This window comes from Grampus griseus, assembly GCF_964374135.1.
Source record: "Grampus griseus genome assembly, chromosome: 10".
Classification (NCBI taxonomy): Eukaryota; Metazoa; Chordata; class Mammalia; order Artiodactyla; family Delphinidae; genus Grampus; species Grampus griseus.
The window spans coordinates 30,167,327-30,187,403 of NC_139004.1; the positions used below are offsets into that span (position 1 = coordinate 30,167,327).

At 35.2% G+C, this 20,077-nt stretch overlaps 1 protein-coding gene across 4 annotated transcripts in view; it reads left to right on the top strand.

Annotated features, from left to right (window-relative positions):
- Positions 1-20,077, top strand: part of SUPT3H (SPT3 homolog, SAGA and STAGA complex component) — a gene marked incomplete at its 3' end in the record, with an annotated part of 428,189 nt that overhangs the window by 323,114 nt on the left and 84,998 nt on the right. For 3 of the 4 annotated variants that reach the window (XM_082664621.1, XM_082664620.1, XM_082664622.1), the window contains 4 exons: positions 4,781-4,893; positions 5,968-6,075; positions 9,532-9,699; positions 19,534-19,644. In XM_082664621.1, the coding sequence (XP_082520747.1) occupies positions 4,781-4,893; positions 5,968-6,075; positions 9,532-9,699; positions 19,534-19,644 (500 nt within the window). Of the gene's footprint in view, positions 1-4,780; positions 4,894-5,967; positions 6,076-9,531; positions 9,700-19,533; positions 19,699-20,077 lie in introns of those variants that run through there. The other variant, XM_082664619.1, reaches the window with a different exon arrangement.

Consider the following 20,077-nt stretch of genomic DNA (forward strand, 5'->3'; position numbering starts at 1 on the left):
CATAAACAGTCTCTTCCATCTTTGTCTGTAAGCTCCTGCTGTGGCGTGCATTCCACGTTAGCAAATTCATTAGTCCACGCTCTTGTACCTATGGCAAAATGAGTGCTGTCCCACCCCTGCACACAGCTTACTAAGAATAAAGGCTCTTGATAAATAGTGGGCTAGATTGTATACAAAACATCCTTACAGCAACAGTTCAGTGATGACTAAGACTCTCGGGGTGATGGTCAAAGCGTAAGTGTGATGAAAAGTCCAGTTAAAAATATGACAAACTAGCACATGACCCTAATCTGGGGGATCATGGACACAATGGTGTCTTTAAACGAAAAGCTATTATGTGGTCACAATAACAATGTATTTGATTTGGAAAAAGAAAATGAGAGCTTCATTTATAGATCATAAAGTGCAAATAAATGACACATTTCAAGTACTGCCTCATGTAAATGTCAGTAAAATATAGGAAAACATGTTTGGGAAGATTTTTTTTCCTAACTAAATATACTTTGCAGCCTGACTAACAATTTGGCATCATACATCTGTGAAGCATTAAGTAAATGACACTTCAGATCATGGCAATTTCAGCAAATGAGAGGTTTTTGTATTGTAAATTTTAGGTTTAAAAATGGCATTCAAGTCTTTTATAAGCATAAATCTCCATTTTATAAAGTAACATTTGGTGCTATTGAACTATTTTTTTTAAATCATATTTTAAATTTAATTTATTTAAAGGAACAGAAGTGCTATTTCACACTAAAACATGTAGTCATTGACGCGTCCTAATACATCTTTTGTTTAAAAATCTGATTTTTATAACAATTTTTTGATTCATAACTTAGTAGATTAAAAATTAATACATTCCATTTCTGTATAAAATAATTGTAGTATAAAGAGTATCTTATGCTTAGTTTTTTTTTTCTTTAAAGAAGAGGAATTTGTGCATTTAAGAATATTTCTTTATATGGTACCCATAAGTGCTTCATCATGAAACCTTCGTGGAAGAATCTGTTTTATTATATGCCACAATACTGTCGTTGGGAATGCTCAGTCCAAGGGGGTCAGCAATTCCAGAACCAGACTCTTTGCATTCCTTACCTGATAGATTACCAAGATATAGGAATTGTGATCCAGCCATTTGTGTCTTTTTAAATATCTGATCATAGCACTCACTAGTTGAGACTACTGGTGCACTTTAAAATAACATGTCTATAACTTTATAGGCTGAGGGTAAGTTGTAAAACCAGGACACTGATCATGTTCACCAGTGTTTTGTTTTTACATTTACGTAAGCCAGATAGTCATTTCCCTTAAAGTCTTTTAAAATCTGATATTAATTCACAAAGCTTTAATTTAGTTATAATTTGATAAACCTGTTTCCAGTCCTTTCAACCTGTTGTTTTATGTGTGGATTTTGTAAACAAATACCTAAATTTTCTTTTTAGTTAATCTGAGAGTCTCTTTGTATTTTAATTGATGAGTTTAATTTATATATATTTAATTACTTATACATTTGGGTTTATATATGCTGTCTTATTTTGTTTTCAATTTACTGTGATTTTTTATTTGGTTTTCCTCCTTTTCTTTGGATTGATTGGGTTTTCTTCATTCCATTTTTCATCAACCAGTTTGTATATTATATATTCTGTTGCTGTTATTTTAGTTGCTATCCTTAATTTTTCTAAAGTACACCCTGACTTAAAATTTTTTAAGTTGGTAACTACAGACATACCTCGTTTTATTGCTCTTTGCTTTATTGTGCTTCACAGATAGTGTGTTTTTTTAGGAATTGAAGGTTTGTGGCAGCCCTGCATCAAGCAAGTCTATTGGTGCCATTTTTCAAACAGGATTATTTTTAATTAAGCTATTTTTTTAGACATAATGTTATTTTACACTTAGTAGACTACAGTATAGTGTATATATAGCTTTTATATGCACTGGAAAACCAAAAAATATGTGTAACTCACTTTATTGCAATATTTGATTTATTGTGGTGGTCTGGAACCAAACCCACAGTATCTCTGAGGTATGCCTGTATCTAAACTTCCCTTCTCAGCCTAATTTTGTTTTTCCCAAGCCTCCGTAAGTGCTTAAAGCACTCATTTTTGTCTTAAAAATGGCTTTATTTTGCCCTCATACTTAAATGATAGTTTAGTTAAGTAGGAAATTGTAGACTAATAGTTATTGGTTAAAACATGATTCCATTGTCTTTTAGCCTCTGTCGTTGGTTAGAAATCTGATGTCTACTTGTTTTATGTTTTCCCTGTGGGAGAAAGAAAGAGAATGAAGATATACCCTCAGGTATATGGGGAAATGAACAGGCTGGCAATCAGTAGCCGATCAATAAATATGTATAAAAGAAAAGAAAGAAGGAACCCCTACTATAGAAGTTTCCAGGGAAAACCATGCCCTCTGAGGAAGGTTATTTTCAATTTATTCAAAGAACAGTGATTGTGAAGAGATAGAAGTTGCAGAAGGTTTTCTTCGAAGTGGACTGAGCATTACAGAGGGCTTTGCGGGAAGGATCAGGAATGGAAAGGCTGGCGAGAAGGGATGTGGTAGAAATAATTAAATAGTGTGCAGGGGTGAGAGGATGGAATATTGAGAGGAACCTGAATTTTTCCATTGATCACTGATGAGAAAGATAAAGTGTATGAGAATTGACAACCTTAAATTTCCATATGAAATTATTAAGTAAAGTAGTTTTATTTCCAGCACAGGCTGAAAACTCAGGTTGTGTCAGAAAGAGGATAATCCCAGGAATTTTTGACCTTTGGTCAGGATTCTATTTAGACTGTTGATCAATTTCCAGGATTACCCTTTCTCCTGATATATTGAGAAGAGGGGTGAAGGAAAAGGAACTCATTCAGTTTCATGCCCCCTTACTTCTGGTGAAAACAAACTATCATAACTAAGAGTATCTGTACCTCTTTTTTTTGGAACCAGCGTCACCCTGGAAAGGTCCATCTTTGAAACAGTCCTCCACGTGACAGGGAGGGAATTAGCTCAGAGAACCCTCACCTGGAAGATTGGTGGCATAGTAGTAACCCAAGTGGTCTTATGCATCTTTTTTGATGTATGGAAAAGTTTGGACCCTACCCTTTCATTAAAGGAATATCTTTCATTTATTCATTCATTTCTTCCTTCTAGAAATATTTATGGTGAGTGTGCTAATGTCATGCACTATTCTGGGTGCTGGGATACCATGGTGGACCCATGGTCCTCACCTCTGCATTCTCAGTACGTAAGATCTAGTGAGAAAGCTGACGATTCTGTTGCTTAGGTAGGCAGATCTGACAGAATACCAAGAACTCTTCTTTCCCTTACTTTTAAAATAAAGTGTTTAGAGCACAGTCACAAAATACCTGTTTCCATGTTGCTGTCTGCAAAGGGAGAAGTGATCAGAAGTTTTACTGATCTTGCCAAATTGCTGCCTGTTGACTTGAACTTCAGAAGTATCCCACAGATGTTAACCAAGTGTTTGTGAGCTATTGCAGCTTACTAGTTAGATGGAATGTTGCATGTCAGAGAGCATTGGGAAGATTGGTTACTTTAGGGAGATAGCTTTAAGCGGGATTATCATAATTCTGCCACAGCTGACAGCTTTGGATATGTGCTTCGATAGCAGGACTTAATGTCTCCTGTGATTTATTTCACAGAAAACTCTTCTGTATGTGGAATCCATGAAGACTTTATCTATAAGGATCAAAACATCATGCTTGGAGTTACTGTTAAGTGTTTTATAGACCTGTGGGACCAGATTAATCAAAAGAATAATCATTGGATTTTTAAAAAGATGATTATGTTATAGATATGATAAAATCTTCACCATCAATCTTTTCCCTCTGGGTCACTAGTTAAATTAGTAATATCTAATGAAGGACCTATGTCAAGTTAGATTCTGCTTAGCACTGTGGTGGTTTAGAGATATTTACCAGAAGGTTCCATATGTGCTTGGTACTGTTAGGTATGCAGAGAGACGTGACGCATGGTGTTGGTCCACAAAAAACTTGTAATTTGGCTTGAGAAATTATAAGCAGACTCAAAAGGATCTCTGATGATATAAGTGTTCAGTAAATGACTAGAGTTGAGGATGTATACCTTTGGCTTGTATGGGCAGGATTCATATGAATGAAACAGAGAATCCCATGCAGGGGTGAACACAGAGGATTATACTCAAGGCCAGTGACATTTTAATAGGGAATAATATAAAGGCAGGTTGGAATCAGTCTGGGTGGTTGTGAGAGTCAGACTGAAGAGTTTGGACATCTTTGCAATCAGGAAAATGTAACCAGGGATTTAGATCAGGCCAGATATCAGTTTATTCTATTTAAGTCTAAATTCACAACTTTGAGCCTATTCAAGTAATAGACACATTTTGAAAGGTATTAAAAATACAATTTCTATATGTTCCTTTTTTATCACAGGTTCTTTCTTGCAGGATTTTCTTTCCACAAGAATAAATTAAAGTTACATCAAGCAAGTAATTCTCTGACTACTGTTATAACATAAGCTATGGCCAATGATAACTTATTCTGACACATTGTAAGAAGTGCTAAACATTAAGTGATTTAGTATACAGTGTTATGTAGCAGAGCTACTAAAGACGCAAATGTATAAGGGATTTTGGGGGGGCTAGAATATAAGTTCAAAAACGTTGCATATTATATGCATTGTTTTTCATATGCAATTTTCAATAGAAATGTTTTTCATTCTGTGGTAATAATATGCAGTATTAAAACACTTCCAAAGCTAAATTTTCTATACTTTTTTTTTTAATGGCTAGCCAAAAAAGCCTCCAAATTTCGAGACTGGTTGGACTGCAGCAGTTTGGAGATAAAGCCCAATGTTGTCGCTATGGAAATTTTAGCATATTTAGCGTACGAAACTGTGGCACAGGTAAGAATTCTAATCTGTCGTATCAGGCCATATATAGCTCCTTTCTCCCTATCCCTGTCCATCATCAATTCTTCTTCCACCTGCTGCTCTACCAGGAATGAGAACAGCCATGAGTTCTCTCCTATGATAATCTCATCATTTTCTAAAATTTAGTTCAGTTATGTTTCTTTGCATCCTCAGCCCCGGTGGGTGTTAGGCTAAAAGTGACTGTTTCTTGCAACTTTAGCCAAACCAGAAATGGAATACTTGCATACTTTTCCTCAACACTGAATTCTAAGTACACATCTCTCTTGTTTAGAGATTATTTTTGAGCTTTGAAAAGCAGCTTTCTAGAAATGTACAGTCTACTGAGTGCTTACCAAAATCTGAGTCTGGAATCACTGCCCTCTAGTTTCTCAGAGCATGGTTCTTAGACTACAAGCATCAGCATCTCCTTGGTTCTTGTTTAAAATGTAAATTTCTCAGCTACACCCCAGAGCAGACCTACTGAATTAGAATCTTGGAGCTTGGAACCCAGAAATATGTATTTTAAAATGTTTCTCAGGTTTTCCCTGGTGGTCCAGTGGTTAAGAATCTGCCTTCCAGTGCAGGGGACACAGGTTCGATCCCTGGTTGGGGAACTAAGATCCCACATGCCACGGGGCAACTAAGCACCTGTGCCACAAGTACAGAGCCCATGTACTCTGGAGCCCACACACCACAACTAGAGAGCCCTGGCACCACAACTAGAGAGAAGCCCCCGCCGCAGTGAAAGATCCCACGGGCTGCAACTAAGACCTGACTAAGCCAAAAATAAATTAATTAATTAATTAAAAAAATTAAATAAAATGTTTCCCTAGTGATTACAAACTTTGAGAACCACTCCACTAGGAGGTCAGAATATATCATTTATGTTCATGGGTAGGTCCATTTGCCAGCCAATGAAAGCATATGTTCATGTCCACAATACAGATTTTTAGGCAGACAGTATTATCAATAACGTTTGGGATATATTGCTTTTAGCTTTACCATTTCAGTGACACTGATGATTATTTCCATTTGTGTGACTTTAGTTTCATTGCTCTGATCTTCTAGTTAGTGGATCTGGCTCTTCTTGTGAGGCAGGACATGGTAACCAAGGCAGGAGACCCCTTCAGCCATGCCATTTCTGCCACCTTCATTCAGTATCACAGCTCTGCTGAGGTAAGTATTAAAAAAATCTGTCTTTGACCCATCTGTGGATTTTTTTCTCACGTCTGGTATTTACATGTAGTTCTAAGAAAAAGATTGTGTAGGAATATATAGCCTTCAGTCAAAGGATCTTAATACATTCAGCATTCAAACAAATACGTACTATGTACCAGGCCCTAACAATCTGGCCCTAAAACACCTGGTTTAGGTAATTGAATAACATTGAGAAAAGTTATTTCTTTTTGCTTCAAAGATGAGAGAATCATTATTATTCGTGTAATAATAATTCCTGGCATTTATTGATAGTTTTACTTTCCAGTTATTGATTTATCTCTAAACATGATTTAAAGAAGCATGGCTCCGTTTATCCTTTGTGTTTCAATTGGCCCTATCATATGATAATCACATCCTTTCTGATGCCATTTATGTTGCTGGGATCCCCACCTGTGGGGACTATAAATTCATCTTGCCAACTTTAAGACTTTGTGTAATAACTGTGTATCATTTTGGGCATAAAAAATATTCTCTTTAAGCAGCATGTGCCTAAAAACCAGAAATGTAATATCTATTTAATGAATTTGCCAATAATTTGACTTTTTTTTACTAACATAAACATCAGTTTCATATAATTCAACCTAATAACCATAGAGAAGGAAGCAAGGAGGTTAGGTTAACATCTGCATATATAATTGTGACGTGAACTTTGGATCAAGTTGGGTGAAACATATAACCTGAAAATGGCTAAGCCATTCAAAGAATCTGAAGAAAACTGTAAATCCTTTCTCCGTAAAGACATTTGCAAATTTTGTACACAGTTTCAGGGTGTTGAGAGACCTTCTGAAACCATTCTGCAGATATAAGGGATCTGTGAACCCAGTAAACTCCAAATTTAGGTATATCTCTGCTCTAGGATACATATAAAATATATAAAGATATATGCCTATATCTTATTACATGCCAAAAGTTTGACATCTTTTTATGCCCCTTGTAGAACCAGATTGGCTTAGAACTAAAGTAAGAATTAAAATGTTTATGCTCATTAAAAATCCATTTTTGTCTTGGAAAAGGTCATACATTATTATCAGCGAATATACTTTAAAAGTCCCTAAAGCTTACCCAGTTGATTAAACACTATTTGTTTTCTTTATGTTACAAACCCAAATTATGATGTCAAAGAACACCCTTTAAACTGTCTTTGATACATGTTCACTTTATGAATATGTGTATAAGTATGCTTTTCATTAACATCAGACAAATTCGTTGTAACATTTCTAATTGAAGAAATTTACAGTGAACATAACAAGCCTAGTTTTCCCTTAACGTTCAAGGGATTGCTTACGGGGCTAGGAAAACTCTTTATGTCCCTCCCACTTTCTCGGTTCTCCAGGGTGGCCAAGCTGCCCTGGGCAACTGCTCAGCAACCACAGCTGCTATTCCCAGCTACCCGGCCGTTAAGAAAGATGGCTTATGTGTGCTGAATTTCCTGGGCTCTCTGGGAGGTGGGAGCATGAGTGTCCGGAAGTATCCTGGCTAAATATGTTAGTACAAGCCTCAAGCTTTTCCCTGACTTGCCAGACACCCCTCCTTCAACGTGACTGGTGGTCAGAATGAACATTCGGAGAGACTGGAAGTCTTTCTGCCCTTTATTACCTGACACGACACAAAAAGAATGGCCACTCTAGAGAAGGAATCATACACATCAACATTGCAAATCAGCCACCACTATCAAAGGCCTGCTTTAAGGACTTTACCAAATTAGGTACAAATGGGGGCTCTGAGACTAATATGATCTGTATTTAGGGAGATAGAACATTCTGTAAAACAACCAAGGAAGTAAATTAACGAGCAAACAAACAAACAATTCAAGATTGTATGTACTAATTTCCAAATGAGTGGCATAGACAGAAATTTCAGAGATTAAAAACAACTCCCTAATTATCATGAAAGAAGGCTTCAGAGAGGAAGTTGGGTGTTGAAGGAAAAATAAGACTTTTATGAGATGGTAAAAGTGGGGAAAGTACTCTAGGCCTCAGAGGCAGCATAAGTGTAATTGTACTGGGGGGAAGAAACTGTGATTAAAATATTCAAGCCAAGAATTCATTGAGAAGGGGTAGTGGGGAGTTAGATTAGAAAATAAAGGCCTTAGACGCTTAGAGTTATTAAGGAAGAATTGAAAGTTTCTTGGCTAAAGGTTGATGAGTTCAAAAGGGTATTTTAAGAAGATCCAGATGGAGGTGCTATGTACAGTAGCTTGGAATTGGAAACTCAAGGCATGGAGTTCACACAGTGTATTCTATTTTAATAATTATCGTTCTTGAATACTAACTATATAAGGAACTGAGCTAGTTAAGCTTGGGTTTCTCAGATTATCAAGGTTAATTTGAGTTAATTTTCTAGATTTTGTTTTCTAATATATGATTCATATACTGGAAGCAATGATCTCTAGGAGTTACCTTGTTTTTTCTAAGAACAACTCATGCCACATTAGGTTTATTCCTTCTTGTTTGATGTTTCTAGGCAAGAAGATCAAAGAAATACTATTGAAAACAATATCTGAATTTCAGCAAAACATTTTACCAAGCCTAACATAATTTTTAAAATACATTACAGAGAATTGTAGGCCAGTAGATAGTAAGAGGATAATGTAGAATTAACAATACCATACATGAAAAAGACTTAGAAACTTTTATTTGCCTATACACTTCTTAGGAGCCAATATTGTGATGTTACTGAAAAGAAAATGTTTTTTATTTTGTTTCAATGTTTAGGCACCATCCTGTAGGATGGATATTGACAAAGTGAAGGATCTCTAAAGGAGAATAATGGGCGGGAGGAGGAACCTGAAAGCATGTCTCATAATAAGTGGTGAAAGGAACTTGAGGTGTTTGACCTATAGAAGAGAAGAGGCTGTGAAATAAACAGTCTTCAGTATTTGAAGTGCTTCCACATGGAAGAGAGAACAGACTTGCAGTCATAACCAAAGAAAGCAGGTAGATAGGAGGCATATTCTGAATGAAGGAAGGAACTAGGTGTTGGAGGAGCTAGAGATCTATCTACAGTGACCCTAAAGCACTGAGTTTGAGTTACTAGGCGAAGGCTGGTCACCATGTTACAAAGAATGTCTAGAAGGCATCCTGTTTGGGGAGAAAGTTTAGAACTTCCTTTTGAGTAAGTTTGAAACACTGACAAAACTTCTCAGTAAAAATATCTCTGTTTGACAAAATCAGCAGAAATTTTGGAAGCTGTATCTGAGGAATCCTGATTTTTATCTAAATGATCAGACAGGTTAAAAATTAATATATTTAGACCCTTAGGGGTAAGATAGTGGCATCATTTCTGTGGACTGGATAATAATAAACTGTGTTTTTATAACTTTCAAATATTACTGAATTCATGAGATGTTAAACAAACTCAAATGTTAGTAGAAGTTCTGGTTGCTTGATTTCAAAGCCACATCTCTTTGGACAGGGGTCTTGCCTAAGGTCCTACCCAGACTCTCCTGAGAGCACACCTCCTCCTACACCGAGCACTCCATCATCTGGATCACAGCTCTCAGGGAGAACCACATCAGGATCCCTAGGGAATGGGAGTGCTGGACAAGACTCAGCTAAAACCAAACAAAGGAAGAGAAAAAAGGTCAGTGATATTTTTTCTTTTTCTTTTTTTTTTTCCTTTCTTTTTTGGTGCAGAATGGAGAGGTCTTGTTGAGTATGGAAAATGTGTTCTATTTTTCTCATAAATCTAATTTTTAGAAGCAGCCAGTTTACAGCAAGATAATTGAGTTTTTCTAATATAAAAATTTTCAAACACAAAATAGTTAAAAGAATTGTAGAGCGAATACCATATATCTGCCATCTAGATTCTACAATTAACATTTTTTAAGGTATTTTTTTTTGAGTAGTGGTATCTCAATGTGTTTTTTTTGTTTTGTTTTGTTTGTTTTTTTATTTACTTTTGGCTGTGTTGGGTCTTCGCTGCTGCACTCGGGCTTCCTCTAGTTGCGGCGAGTGGGGGGCTACTCTTCGTTGCAGTGCGCGGGCTTCTCATTGCGGTGTCTTCTCTTATTGCGGAGCACGGGCTCTAGGTGCACAGGCTTCAGTAGTTGTGGCACGTGGGCTCAGTAGTTGTGGCTCACAGGCTCTAGAGTACAGGCTCAATAGTTGTGGCGCACGGACTTAGTTGCTCCATGGCATGTGGGATCTTCCCGGACCATGGCTCAAACCCATGTCCCCTGCATTGGCAGGCGGATTCTTAATCCCTGTGCCACCAGGGAAGCCTACAGTTAACATTTTACTATATTTAATATATTAACTATATATTTACTATATTTGCATTTACTATATATATGCATCCAGTTGTTCTTTAATCCATCCATCTGTTCATTTTTTTTAATACATTGAAAAAAGCTGCATACATCAGCTTACTTTTCATTCCTAAACACTTCATTATGTATAATTTGTTTATGGTTCCTTTTTTTTAAAGGTAACATTTATATTCAGTATACCACTCAATTCTTAAGTATACCATTTGATGAATTTTGACAAATGTATAAATTTGTTGTTTTCTAATCCCCTCTCAAGATAAAAAACATTACCATCAGTTCAGAAAGTTCCTTCATACCTCCTCCAGACAATCCTGTCACCATCCTCAGAAAGGCAAACACTGTTCTGTTTTTTTCATCATACATTAGTTTTTTCCATTCTAGAACCTCATATAAAGAGAATATAGTATGTATACTCTTATGTGTGAAATTTCTTTCAGGACACTTTTGAAGTTTATGTTTTTCAGTATAAGTATAATTTATTCTTTTTTATTGATGAGTAAGTTGCTTGTATATATCTGTTTACTCATTCTCATTTTTGGTGGACACCTAGGCTATTTCCAGTTTTTGAGGTATTATGAATAAACCTGTTATGAGCATTATTGTACAAGTCTTTATGGACACATGCTTTCATTTCTCTTAGGTAGATAGCTAGGAATGAAATTACCGGGTGATAGAGTAGCTACGTGTTCAGTTTTTAAAGAAACTGCAAGAACTTTTTTCCCAAATGGTTGTATCATTTTATACTTTCTTAGCAATATATGAGAATTTCAGTTGCTCCACACGCTCATCAACATTTGGTGTTGTCATTGTTTTTACTTTTAACCATTCTGATGGGTATTTAATAATAATTCACTATAGTTTGAGTTTGTATTTTCCTGGTGACTGATAATGCTGAGCATTTTTTCATGTGCCAATTGGCCATTCATATATCTTCCTCAAGAAGGAGTCTCTTCAAATATTTTACACAACATTTTTGAGGTAGGGTTGTCTCTTGTTACAATTTGTAGGAGTTCTTTATATATTCTGTATAACAATCCTATGTCAAATATATGTTTTTCACATATTTTCTCTCTGTTTGTAGTTCACCTGTTCATTGTCTTAATGGTGTATTTTGTTGAGCAGAAGTTTTGAACTTCTAATGAAGTCTAATTTATCCAATTTTCTCTTTTGTTTATTGTTTTCTGTGTTCTATCTAAGAAAGCTTTGGCTACTCCCAATTCATGATGATGTTCTCCTGTGTTTTCTTCTGGAAGCTTTTTAGCTTTACCTTTTATGTTAAGTTCCATTAACCGAGTCAGATTAAGTTTTGTGTCTTTTATGAGTTGAGGCCATGTTCACTTTTTTACATATATCTAGTTATCGCAGAACCATTTGTTGAAGACTCTTTTCTCCCATTGGATTGCTTTGGTGGCTTTGTTGAAATTCAAATGACCGTATATCTGTGTTGATTTATTTCTAGGATTTCAATTTTGTTTTATTGACTTGTCAGTTCTTTTGTCATTGTCATCTGCCTTGATTACTGTAGCTTATAGTAGGTCTCAAAGTCAGGTAGTGTAGGTCCTCAAACTTTATTTTTCAGGTTTAATATGGATATGTTGTATCCTTGCATTTCTATGTAAATTTTAGAATTAAAATTTAGTTTCTACCCAGAAAAAGAAAGAAAGAGAGGGAGATATAGAAAGAGAGAAAGAAAAAGGAAAAGCCTAGTGAGATTTTGAAGGGGTTTGGATTGAAATCTTACATCAATTTGAGGATATAAATGTCTTCACAATACCAAGTCTTATAATCCATGAACATGGCATATCTCTCCATTTACTTATCTTTATGAAATCTCTCTTTTCATCACTGGAATACTATCCATCTTGAACTGTTTTATCTGATTAATATAGCTATTCCAGCCTTCTTATGCTATTTAAATGATATATGTTTTTCTCTCCATTTCCTTTCAGTATATCTGTATGTTTAATATTTAAAGTACATCTCTTGTAAACAAAAAATTGTTGGCTCTTCTTTTTCCTTTCTTTCTGTATCTTTTAATTTTAGTCTTTAAATCTGTGATGCTTAATGTGTGTATTGACATGGTTCAGATACAGGTCAGTTATTTTCCTACTTGTTTTCTCTATTTTTTTTCTGTTTTTCTTTCCTATTTTCCTTTAGGTTTAATTATACACTCCTTTAGAAATCCATTTTAATGTATCTACTGATTTCTTAGTGATATCTCTTTGCATCATTTTTTAGTGGCTATGCTAAGGACTACAATATAGATCCTTAAATTTTCAATGTACTTAGAGTTGTTATTGTACTGTTTTACTCACATGAAATGTAAGACTTTTATATTTATATAGGTTTATCTACTTTAGTCTTGTTCTTTATGCTATAGTTGATATACATCTTACGTTGACATGTTATAAACCATAACACTGTTTTTGCCTTAAGTAATCAAATGACTTTAACATTTACCGTTTCCACTGTCCCTCTATTTCTTTTCGATGATCAGAGTTTCCTTCTGGTATCATTTTCCTTTTTTGTTCTACTAAATTTTATTTAGCACTTGTTATAGCACATGCTGGCTGGTGGTGGCTTCTCTTAATTTTCATTTTTCTGAAAATATCTTTACTTTTCCTTCATTTCTGGAAGATATTTTCTCTGGCTATAGAATTCTGGATTGGCAGTTTCATTTTCAGTACTTTAATTATATCATTCCACTGTTTTCTAGCATCCTTTTTCTTTTAATCACGTCAGTAGATTTTGTAGTTTTGTTTCTATGTATGTAATGTATTATTTTTCTCTGGATGCTTTCAGAATTGTATCTTTATTTTTGGTTTTCAGCAATTTGGCCATGATATCCATAGAAATGTTTTTCTTTTGTATTTATTCTGCTTAGGATTCACTGAGCTTCTTGAAAATGAAATATTTTTAAATTTGGGGGGGATTATCAGCAATTATTTCTTAAGATATTTTGTCTGCCTCATGCTCCCTCTTCTCCCCTTCTGAGACTCCAAGTACATATTCGTTAGTTACTCGGATATTGTTCCACATATCCCTGAAGCTCTGTTTAATTTCTCTTTCAATCTTTTCTCTCTGTTCTTCAGATTGGATGACTTCTATTGATCTTCCTTTATGTTCCAAACTCTATCTACTGTCACCTTCAATCTTAACACTCATCCAGTAATGTATTAGTTCTGATATTTTATTTTATAGTTGTATAATTTCCTTTTGATTTCTTTTTGTAGTTTACATTTTTCTACTATTTATTTTTTTAACATCTTTATTGGGGTATAATTGCTTTACAATGGTGTGTTAGTTTCTACTTTATAACAAAGTGAATCAGTTATACATATACATATGTTCCCATATCTGTTCCCTCTTGCATCTCCCACCCTCCCTATCCCACCCCTCCAGGTGGTCACAAAGCATCAAGCTGATCTCCCTGTGCTATTATTTTTTATCATTTATTACAAGTTTATTTTATTTCATAATAGCTGCTTTAAAATCCTTGTATGATAAATTAAATACCTGGATTATTTTAGTCTCCATTGAGTATAAGTCACAGTTTCTTGTATTGTTGCATGTCTAGTAATTTTAAGTTATATCCTGGACATTGTGAGTAATATATTGTAGAGATTTCAGATTCTGTTATATTCCTATGAAGAGAGTTGGTGGTGGTGGTGGTGTGTGCATATGTGTGCTAAGCAGGCAGTTTACTTTTCTAGATTGAACTCTAAAGTCCAAACTCAAATTCCTCTTCAGCAGCTAGATTCTCTCTTCACTTCACTTAACTTTACCTGATTACCTGGGTTTTTTGGATTTGGTACCACAAAGGAATAGTTAAGAAGTTACCCAAAGACTGGGTAAAATTTATACACTGAATTTGGAACTTCCCTTCTTTGATTCTGTCCTTTTTGGGATTTTCTTTTCCACTTTACACATACTGTGGTTGCCCTGAACTCTGGCCTATAGTTCTTCATGCCTCTAAGGTCATGTCCTCCCTATACTGACTGGAGCCTACCCTTGGACTAAAACAGTAAAAACGGAAAACTCAACCCACAGCCATTCCCTTCTTCTAAATATGGGTACGCCGCCTTTCAGTTTCTGCCTGTGTTAGATCAGTCTCTTTTGCTTTCAGATACTTGTTTTTTATAATTTGTCCAAACTTTATACTTTTATCTACAAGTTCGTTGGCACAATAGGAACCATTTGCCATTACTAGTAGTGGAGCTATGCCAAGATATAATTTTATAACTGATAGTAAGCAGATTTAAATTTCATCCTCACATCTGAACTCCCCCTTTTGTTTTCAAAATGACAGAGCTCACTGATTATTTATAAAGGGAAACTCTGAACTATAAGGAACTTCTATATTATAAAGTAGTTTTAAAGATTTTCAGCTGTAGTGCTCTCCAACTCATTCAATAAATAAAACTAGGCTAATAAAATGTTACCTAAAAGACCTCTTCAGTGGATTTTCTTTACAAAGTATGTAGGAAGTTGTAATTAACCTGGTTATTATGCATACATAAAATAATTAATTTTTTCTCTATTTACTCATCCACATCTTTCTACGTTCAAACTTGCTATATTTTGATTTTTACTCACTGGAAACCTCAGCTATGTTGGTAACATGGTACAGTTCATTCTACGTAAAATAATAAAGCCTGTATTATATACTAGCTATGCGTACTAGAAGCCAAGGGATTTGATGTATAACCATATCTTAATACTATCATTTTAATCATGGGAGTGTCCCTTATCTTCACTCTGTCATCTATAACGTAGGGAAGGAGTTGGGGAAGTTTAGAATAGATAATATAGTGTGTTTTTTTCTAAATTTTATAATTATGAATCCTTGAATTTGGTGATTCTTTCTTGTCTTCAATACCTTTTTTAGTTTTAATTTCCTTAGTTAAAAAAAAATCTCTTCCTAGTTATATAGAATGACAAATTTAACATCTCAATTAAGTTTTGAAATGAGAAAATTAATTGTATTATACTATAGCCTTTGGCCAAAGAATGGCCCAACTTCATCTGAAAAGAAATCCTCTATAGACACAAAGCACTGAGAGAGCTCTATGTACAAGAGTGAGGAGAAAGAAGTCATACATCAACCCATGTGGTCGGTGAGTGACAGAAGTCAGTAATAGTGCTACTAACCTTTCACTTGCTCTAACCTGAGATACGTATTACTCCTCTGTAAAATCTAATGTTTCGGGCTTCCCTGGTGGCGCAGTGGTTGAGAGTCCGCCTGCCGATGAAGGGGACGCAGGTTCGTGCCCCGGTCCGGGAAGATCCCACATGCCACAGAGCGGCTGGGCCCGTGAGCCATGGCTGCTGAGCCTGCGCGTCCGGAGCCTGTGCTCTGCAACAGGAGAGGCCACGACAGTGAGAGGCCCGCATATCGCCAAAAAAAAAAAAAAATCTAATGTTTCAAGTTTAACAAAAGATCTAGTCCACCATTATGGATGTGAAAAGAATAAGAGGCAATTATCTGAGATTCCAGGTCCTTCTTAAATATTAGATTACCAGCAAGGGGAAGGCTGAGAAAGGATAAAATTTCTTTAAAAGCTGTTTCTTCCCAACAACTCTTAAGTTCAGAAGAAAAGAGTCAGGAGAGGTACAGACTTTTGTAAGAGATCCTGGGGCAACCAAAGTTTCAATGTAACTTCTTGTACCACAGTTGAGAGTTCAAGCTGTTGGGGAATTTTATTCAATACAAGCCAGCAAGTACAAGCAGAGGGACAATACTCAAATGTGGGAAGCATGGAGGACTCTATATGATACTTGAGCTTCCAATACCCAGCAACAGTTTCTGAATAAAAAGACATAAATAAAAATGAAATGGAAGAATACAAGAATGGAGTATGAATGCAGCCAAGAGGAAGAGTACCTGACATATGAAGAACTTTATGAAGCACCTTGTACTTTACTTTAGGAAATAAAGAGTTTAGTCCCCACAGAGATTTTGACAAACACACTATAGACAACAGCACTCAGTATTTTATCAAACATGTGGGTTTCATTTTTGAAAACTTAAAGAATATTCTATAATGTGGGCACAAGCAGAATGAGAAAGCTGAATTGGTACATAAATATAATATTCTTTATATGTATTTATAACATATAATATTTTTATATTAGGTAGCAAATACACAAATTTAATGCTAATCCTGTAACAATTTTGAAGACTATTACAAGATTTATGAAGTCACTGCTGAAGTAAAAATTCTAAACTTAATATGAATTTTGAATTTAAACAGATTTCGAGTACCTTGGTGAGGGACTAGATATTTACAGAAACGAGAAGATACTTATTGCGGTAGAAACCATACCGCGAATACAACATTTCAGATTTAAAGGTTTCCTTCCAAAGAACTCAATAGGCAAATCAGGAAAGTGTAGAAGTGCACATAGTAACTTATGCTGATGTTTGCAGTTGCTTAATTATAGCAGGTAAACCTGAAACTGGCAAGATAGAAATTTTAATGACATTTTTCACAAAAGTGAATATTTTTATTTTTATGTAGGTTAGCTTCGTTTTAGCAGCGATAACATGATTCAAACAGGCCTGGCTTACGTGTTACCACATCTTACAAATAGCAACCACAAGTAGTTTCTAACTTATGCTTCCTACTTCAGTGTGCTCAAGTCCCATTGGATCGCCATGCCAGAGGTTCTGAGAGATTTTGACCAAAATGTTCTATACCAGAACCAAATTTATTGGGGAAAGTAGAGGAAGAGTAGACTCTCCACTGGCCATGGAGAAAAGAAATGAAAAATAAATCCAATTTTCAAGCAGAAAGGAGCTTCCACAGAAGAATGCGCTGGAAGGACGCCCCACCCACTTAGTCTGCAGGTTATTGACCCTCTTGATGTCCCCCTTTTGTGTTTCCACTTGAGTTTCCACTGGAAAACTTAACTTTAGATTCCAAATCCAGCTAATTATTTGCATTCATTTCCACAAATGAGTAGAATGCCTCGACTTCACAAGTACTTGTTATCCCTAGCAGATCATGAGTCTGTATTAGTCATGTTCACATCTTGGAGCCAAGTGGACTTCACAGAAGAGTCTTTAGCCTTACTGGGTACCTGATAATTGCATTTATTCTAATATATTCCAACTGAAACAAAGTATTTGGAATGAGAATCAGGAAAGCACAATTTAAAAAAAAAGAAAGAGAGGAAAAGAAAAAACTCTGTGTGTGTACTTCTATATGAGTGCCAAAGTGAGGGGTTAAGATAACTTAATCCTTGTTATTGTGGGCATAGCTGATATGTTATTTAGGGTATTGTTGGAATGAAATTGAGAAAGATAGCCTAGAGTAAATTCCTATCTGGCTTATTTCAAATCTTGTTAAAATAATAAAAATAATCAAGATCTGTTTTGTTTTATATTTTAAGTCTTATTTCAGGTTCAGCTTGGATAATTAGCTGATGCTCTTCATAGGAATTTTTACAATTATTTTACTAGTTTATAATAGAAGAAGCACAAAAAGTATATTTAAAAGGTACAGAAGGATATACAGTGAAAAATATTTCCTCTAACCCATGTCCTCCAGACACCCACCTATACTACAAGAGATAAGCACTGTTACTGATTTTTGGGGTACCTTTGTGGAAATATTCTAAGCTTAAATGAGCATATAATGTTCAGCTTTTTTTTAAAAAACAGCTGGTTAACATAGTTATCCAGTTGGTCACCTAGTATTTTTTCAAACAGTGTATCTTAGAGATAGCTCCACAGGAATGTGTATGGAACTGTTTCATGCTTTTTGGTGTTGCTGTGGTTTCTGTTGCACTGAATGAATGTATCATAATTGACTTCATTGTTCTCTCGTTGATGAACATTTGCTTCATGAATTTAGGTAGCACAGCGGCGAATATCTACCTATCTATCTATCTATCTATTATTTTGTACCGTGTAATGTGTCCGTAGGATAAATTCTTAGAGGTGAAATTATTGGGTCAAAAAGGGTTGTGTTTTTTCATTTTGATAAGATTTGCCAAATTGCTATCCCTAGAGGTTGTACTAGATATACTCCTATAAGGAATTCTGAGAGTGGTACCTCTAGACCAGAGTTATAGTAACACACAGGCTACTATTTCTTTCTCTTGATTCTTTAATGTTGATGACCTGGCATCTGGTATCCACTGCACTTTTAAGTAAATTAGCTTATCATTTCAAGAACATGGAGGTTCCATTTTTAATGTAAATAATAGCCTAATGTTGTTAATAGCTAACGTGTCAGGCACCGTTCTAAGTGGTTTACACATATCAACTCATTTAATTTTCACAGCAACCCTATAGAGCAATTATAATTATTATCCAGTTTACAGATGAGGAAACTAAAGTGCAGAGATATTACATAACTTGACAGAACTGGTAACTGATATGGCTGGGATCTGGACCCAGGTATTTGGGAAGCCAGAGCCTACAACTGAATCATGAGACTATAATGCCCCGATTTTATTTTTTTTAAATCATGTTGCACACATTTCTTGAGTTGATATCCATAGTCTTATTGCAAATAATCTTTCTGTTTCTTATGTTTCTTTGTACTTTCAAACCTGCCTTTTACAGATGAGGCAGATTAAAATAGAAAGTTTTTGTTTTATTTTGTTTCTGCATGGAGGATACCTAGAAAACTAGGAACCAAGTCGAAATGATCTTTTATGACGGTCCACAGTATTATAAATAAATATATAGCAATTTTACATTTTTAATTTTAAAATTGATGACCCTCAAGTTATTTCAGAAATATGTCCAACAGGCTCCCAAGAAACATTTATAATAATAAATGTTTAAATGTTTTTTAAAAAAATAGTTTCCTGTGGTTCTTTCAGCAAGCCCCTATGACACTTTTCATCTGCACGCAAGTGGCTGTATTCTTCTGTACCTTGACATGTAGGCCTAGGTGAAATATTGGGGGCATAAAAATTGCATTTGGTTGGTCTGCTAGGAAGGGGTCATGTAAAAGTCATCTTTGATTTGTTAATGGAATTTTTTTTTAGATGTAGTATATGGCAGCAATGATGTGCATCCTAAGGGGAAAAACCGTCCATTTTATGAAAGTTTATTTTCATATTTTATACACTGTAGTTCTGTTGTGTGTTTTTGATTTAGTAACAATTTATGTGTTTTTCTGTCGCAGAGCACTGCGGCCTGTGGTGTTGAGGCTCACAGCGATGCCATCCAGCCCTGCCACATCAGAGAGGCCGTTCGACGCTACGGCCACAAGATTGGCCCACTTTCCCCATTCACAGTACGTAATAACAGAGTTATAAAAAGTTATATTTATAATCTGAAAGAATTTTGATTTTCAAGTGGTCAAATGAAGCAGCAGTGGAATTGTTGAAAGCAATTTGTGGTGACTGTAATTTTGTTGTATAAAAGTGGCATAATTCTCTTGGGAAATAAAAGTTAGTCATTTTTGTCTCTTTTTGGAAGGACAACTTTTTTTCTACAAAATATTATTTTCTTTCAATTACAAATTATGCTTTTTTTGTTGGGGCTTATATTTTCTATTTTTTAAAGCTTAGGTTTATAAAACTTTTTTTGTCAAATTATATGTATCCAAATATTGCTAGAAACACTTTATATTTTAAAATTGGTTAGATTGGCAATACCACTTCTATCAGATGTTCTGCTCCTAAACATACTTTGAGTTGGAAGAAGAAGAAATGATTTCTTTACTG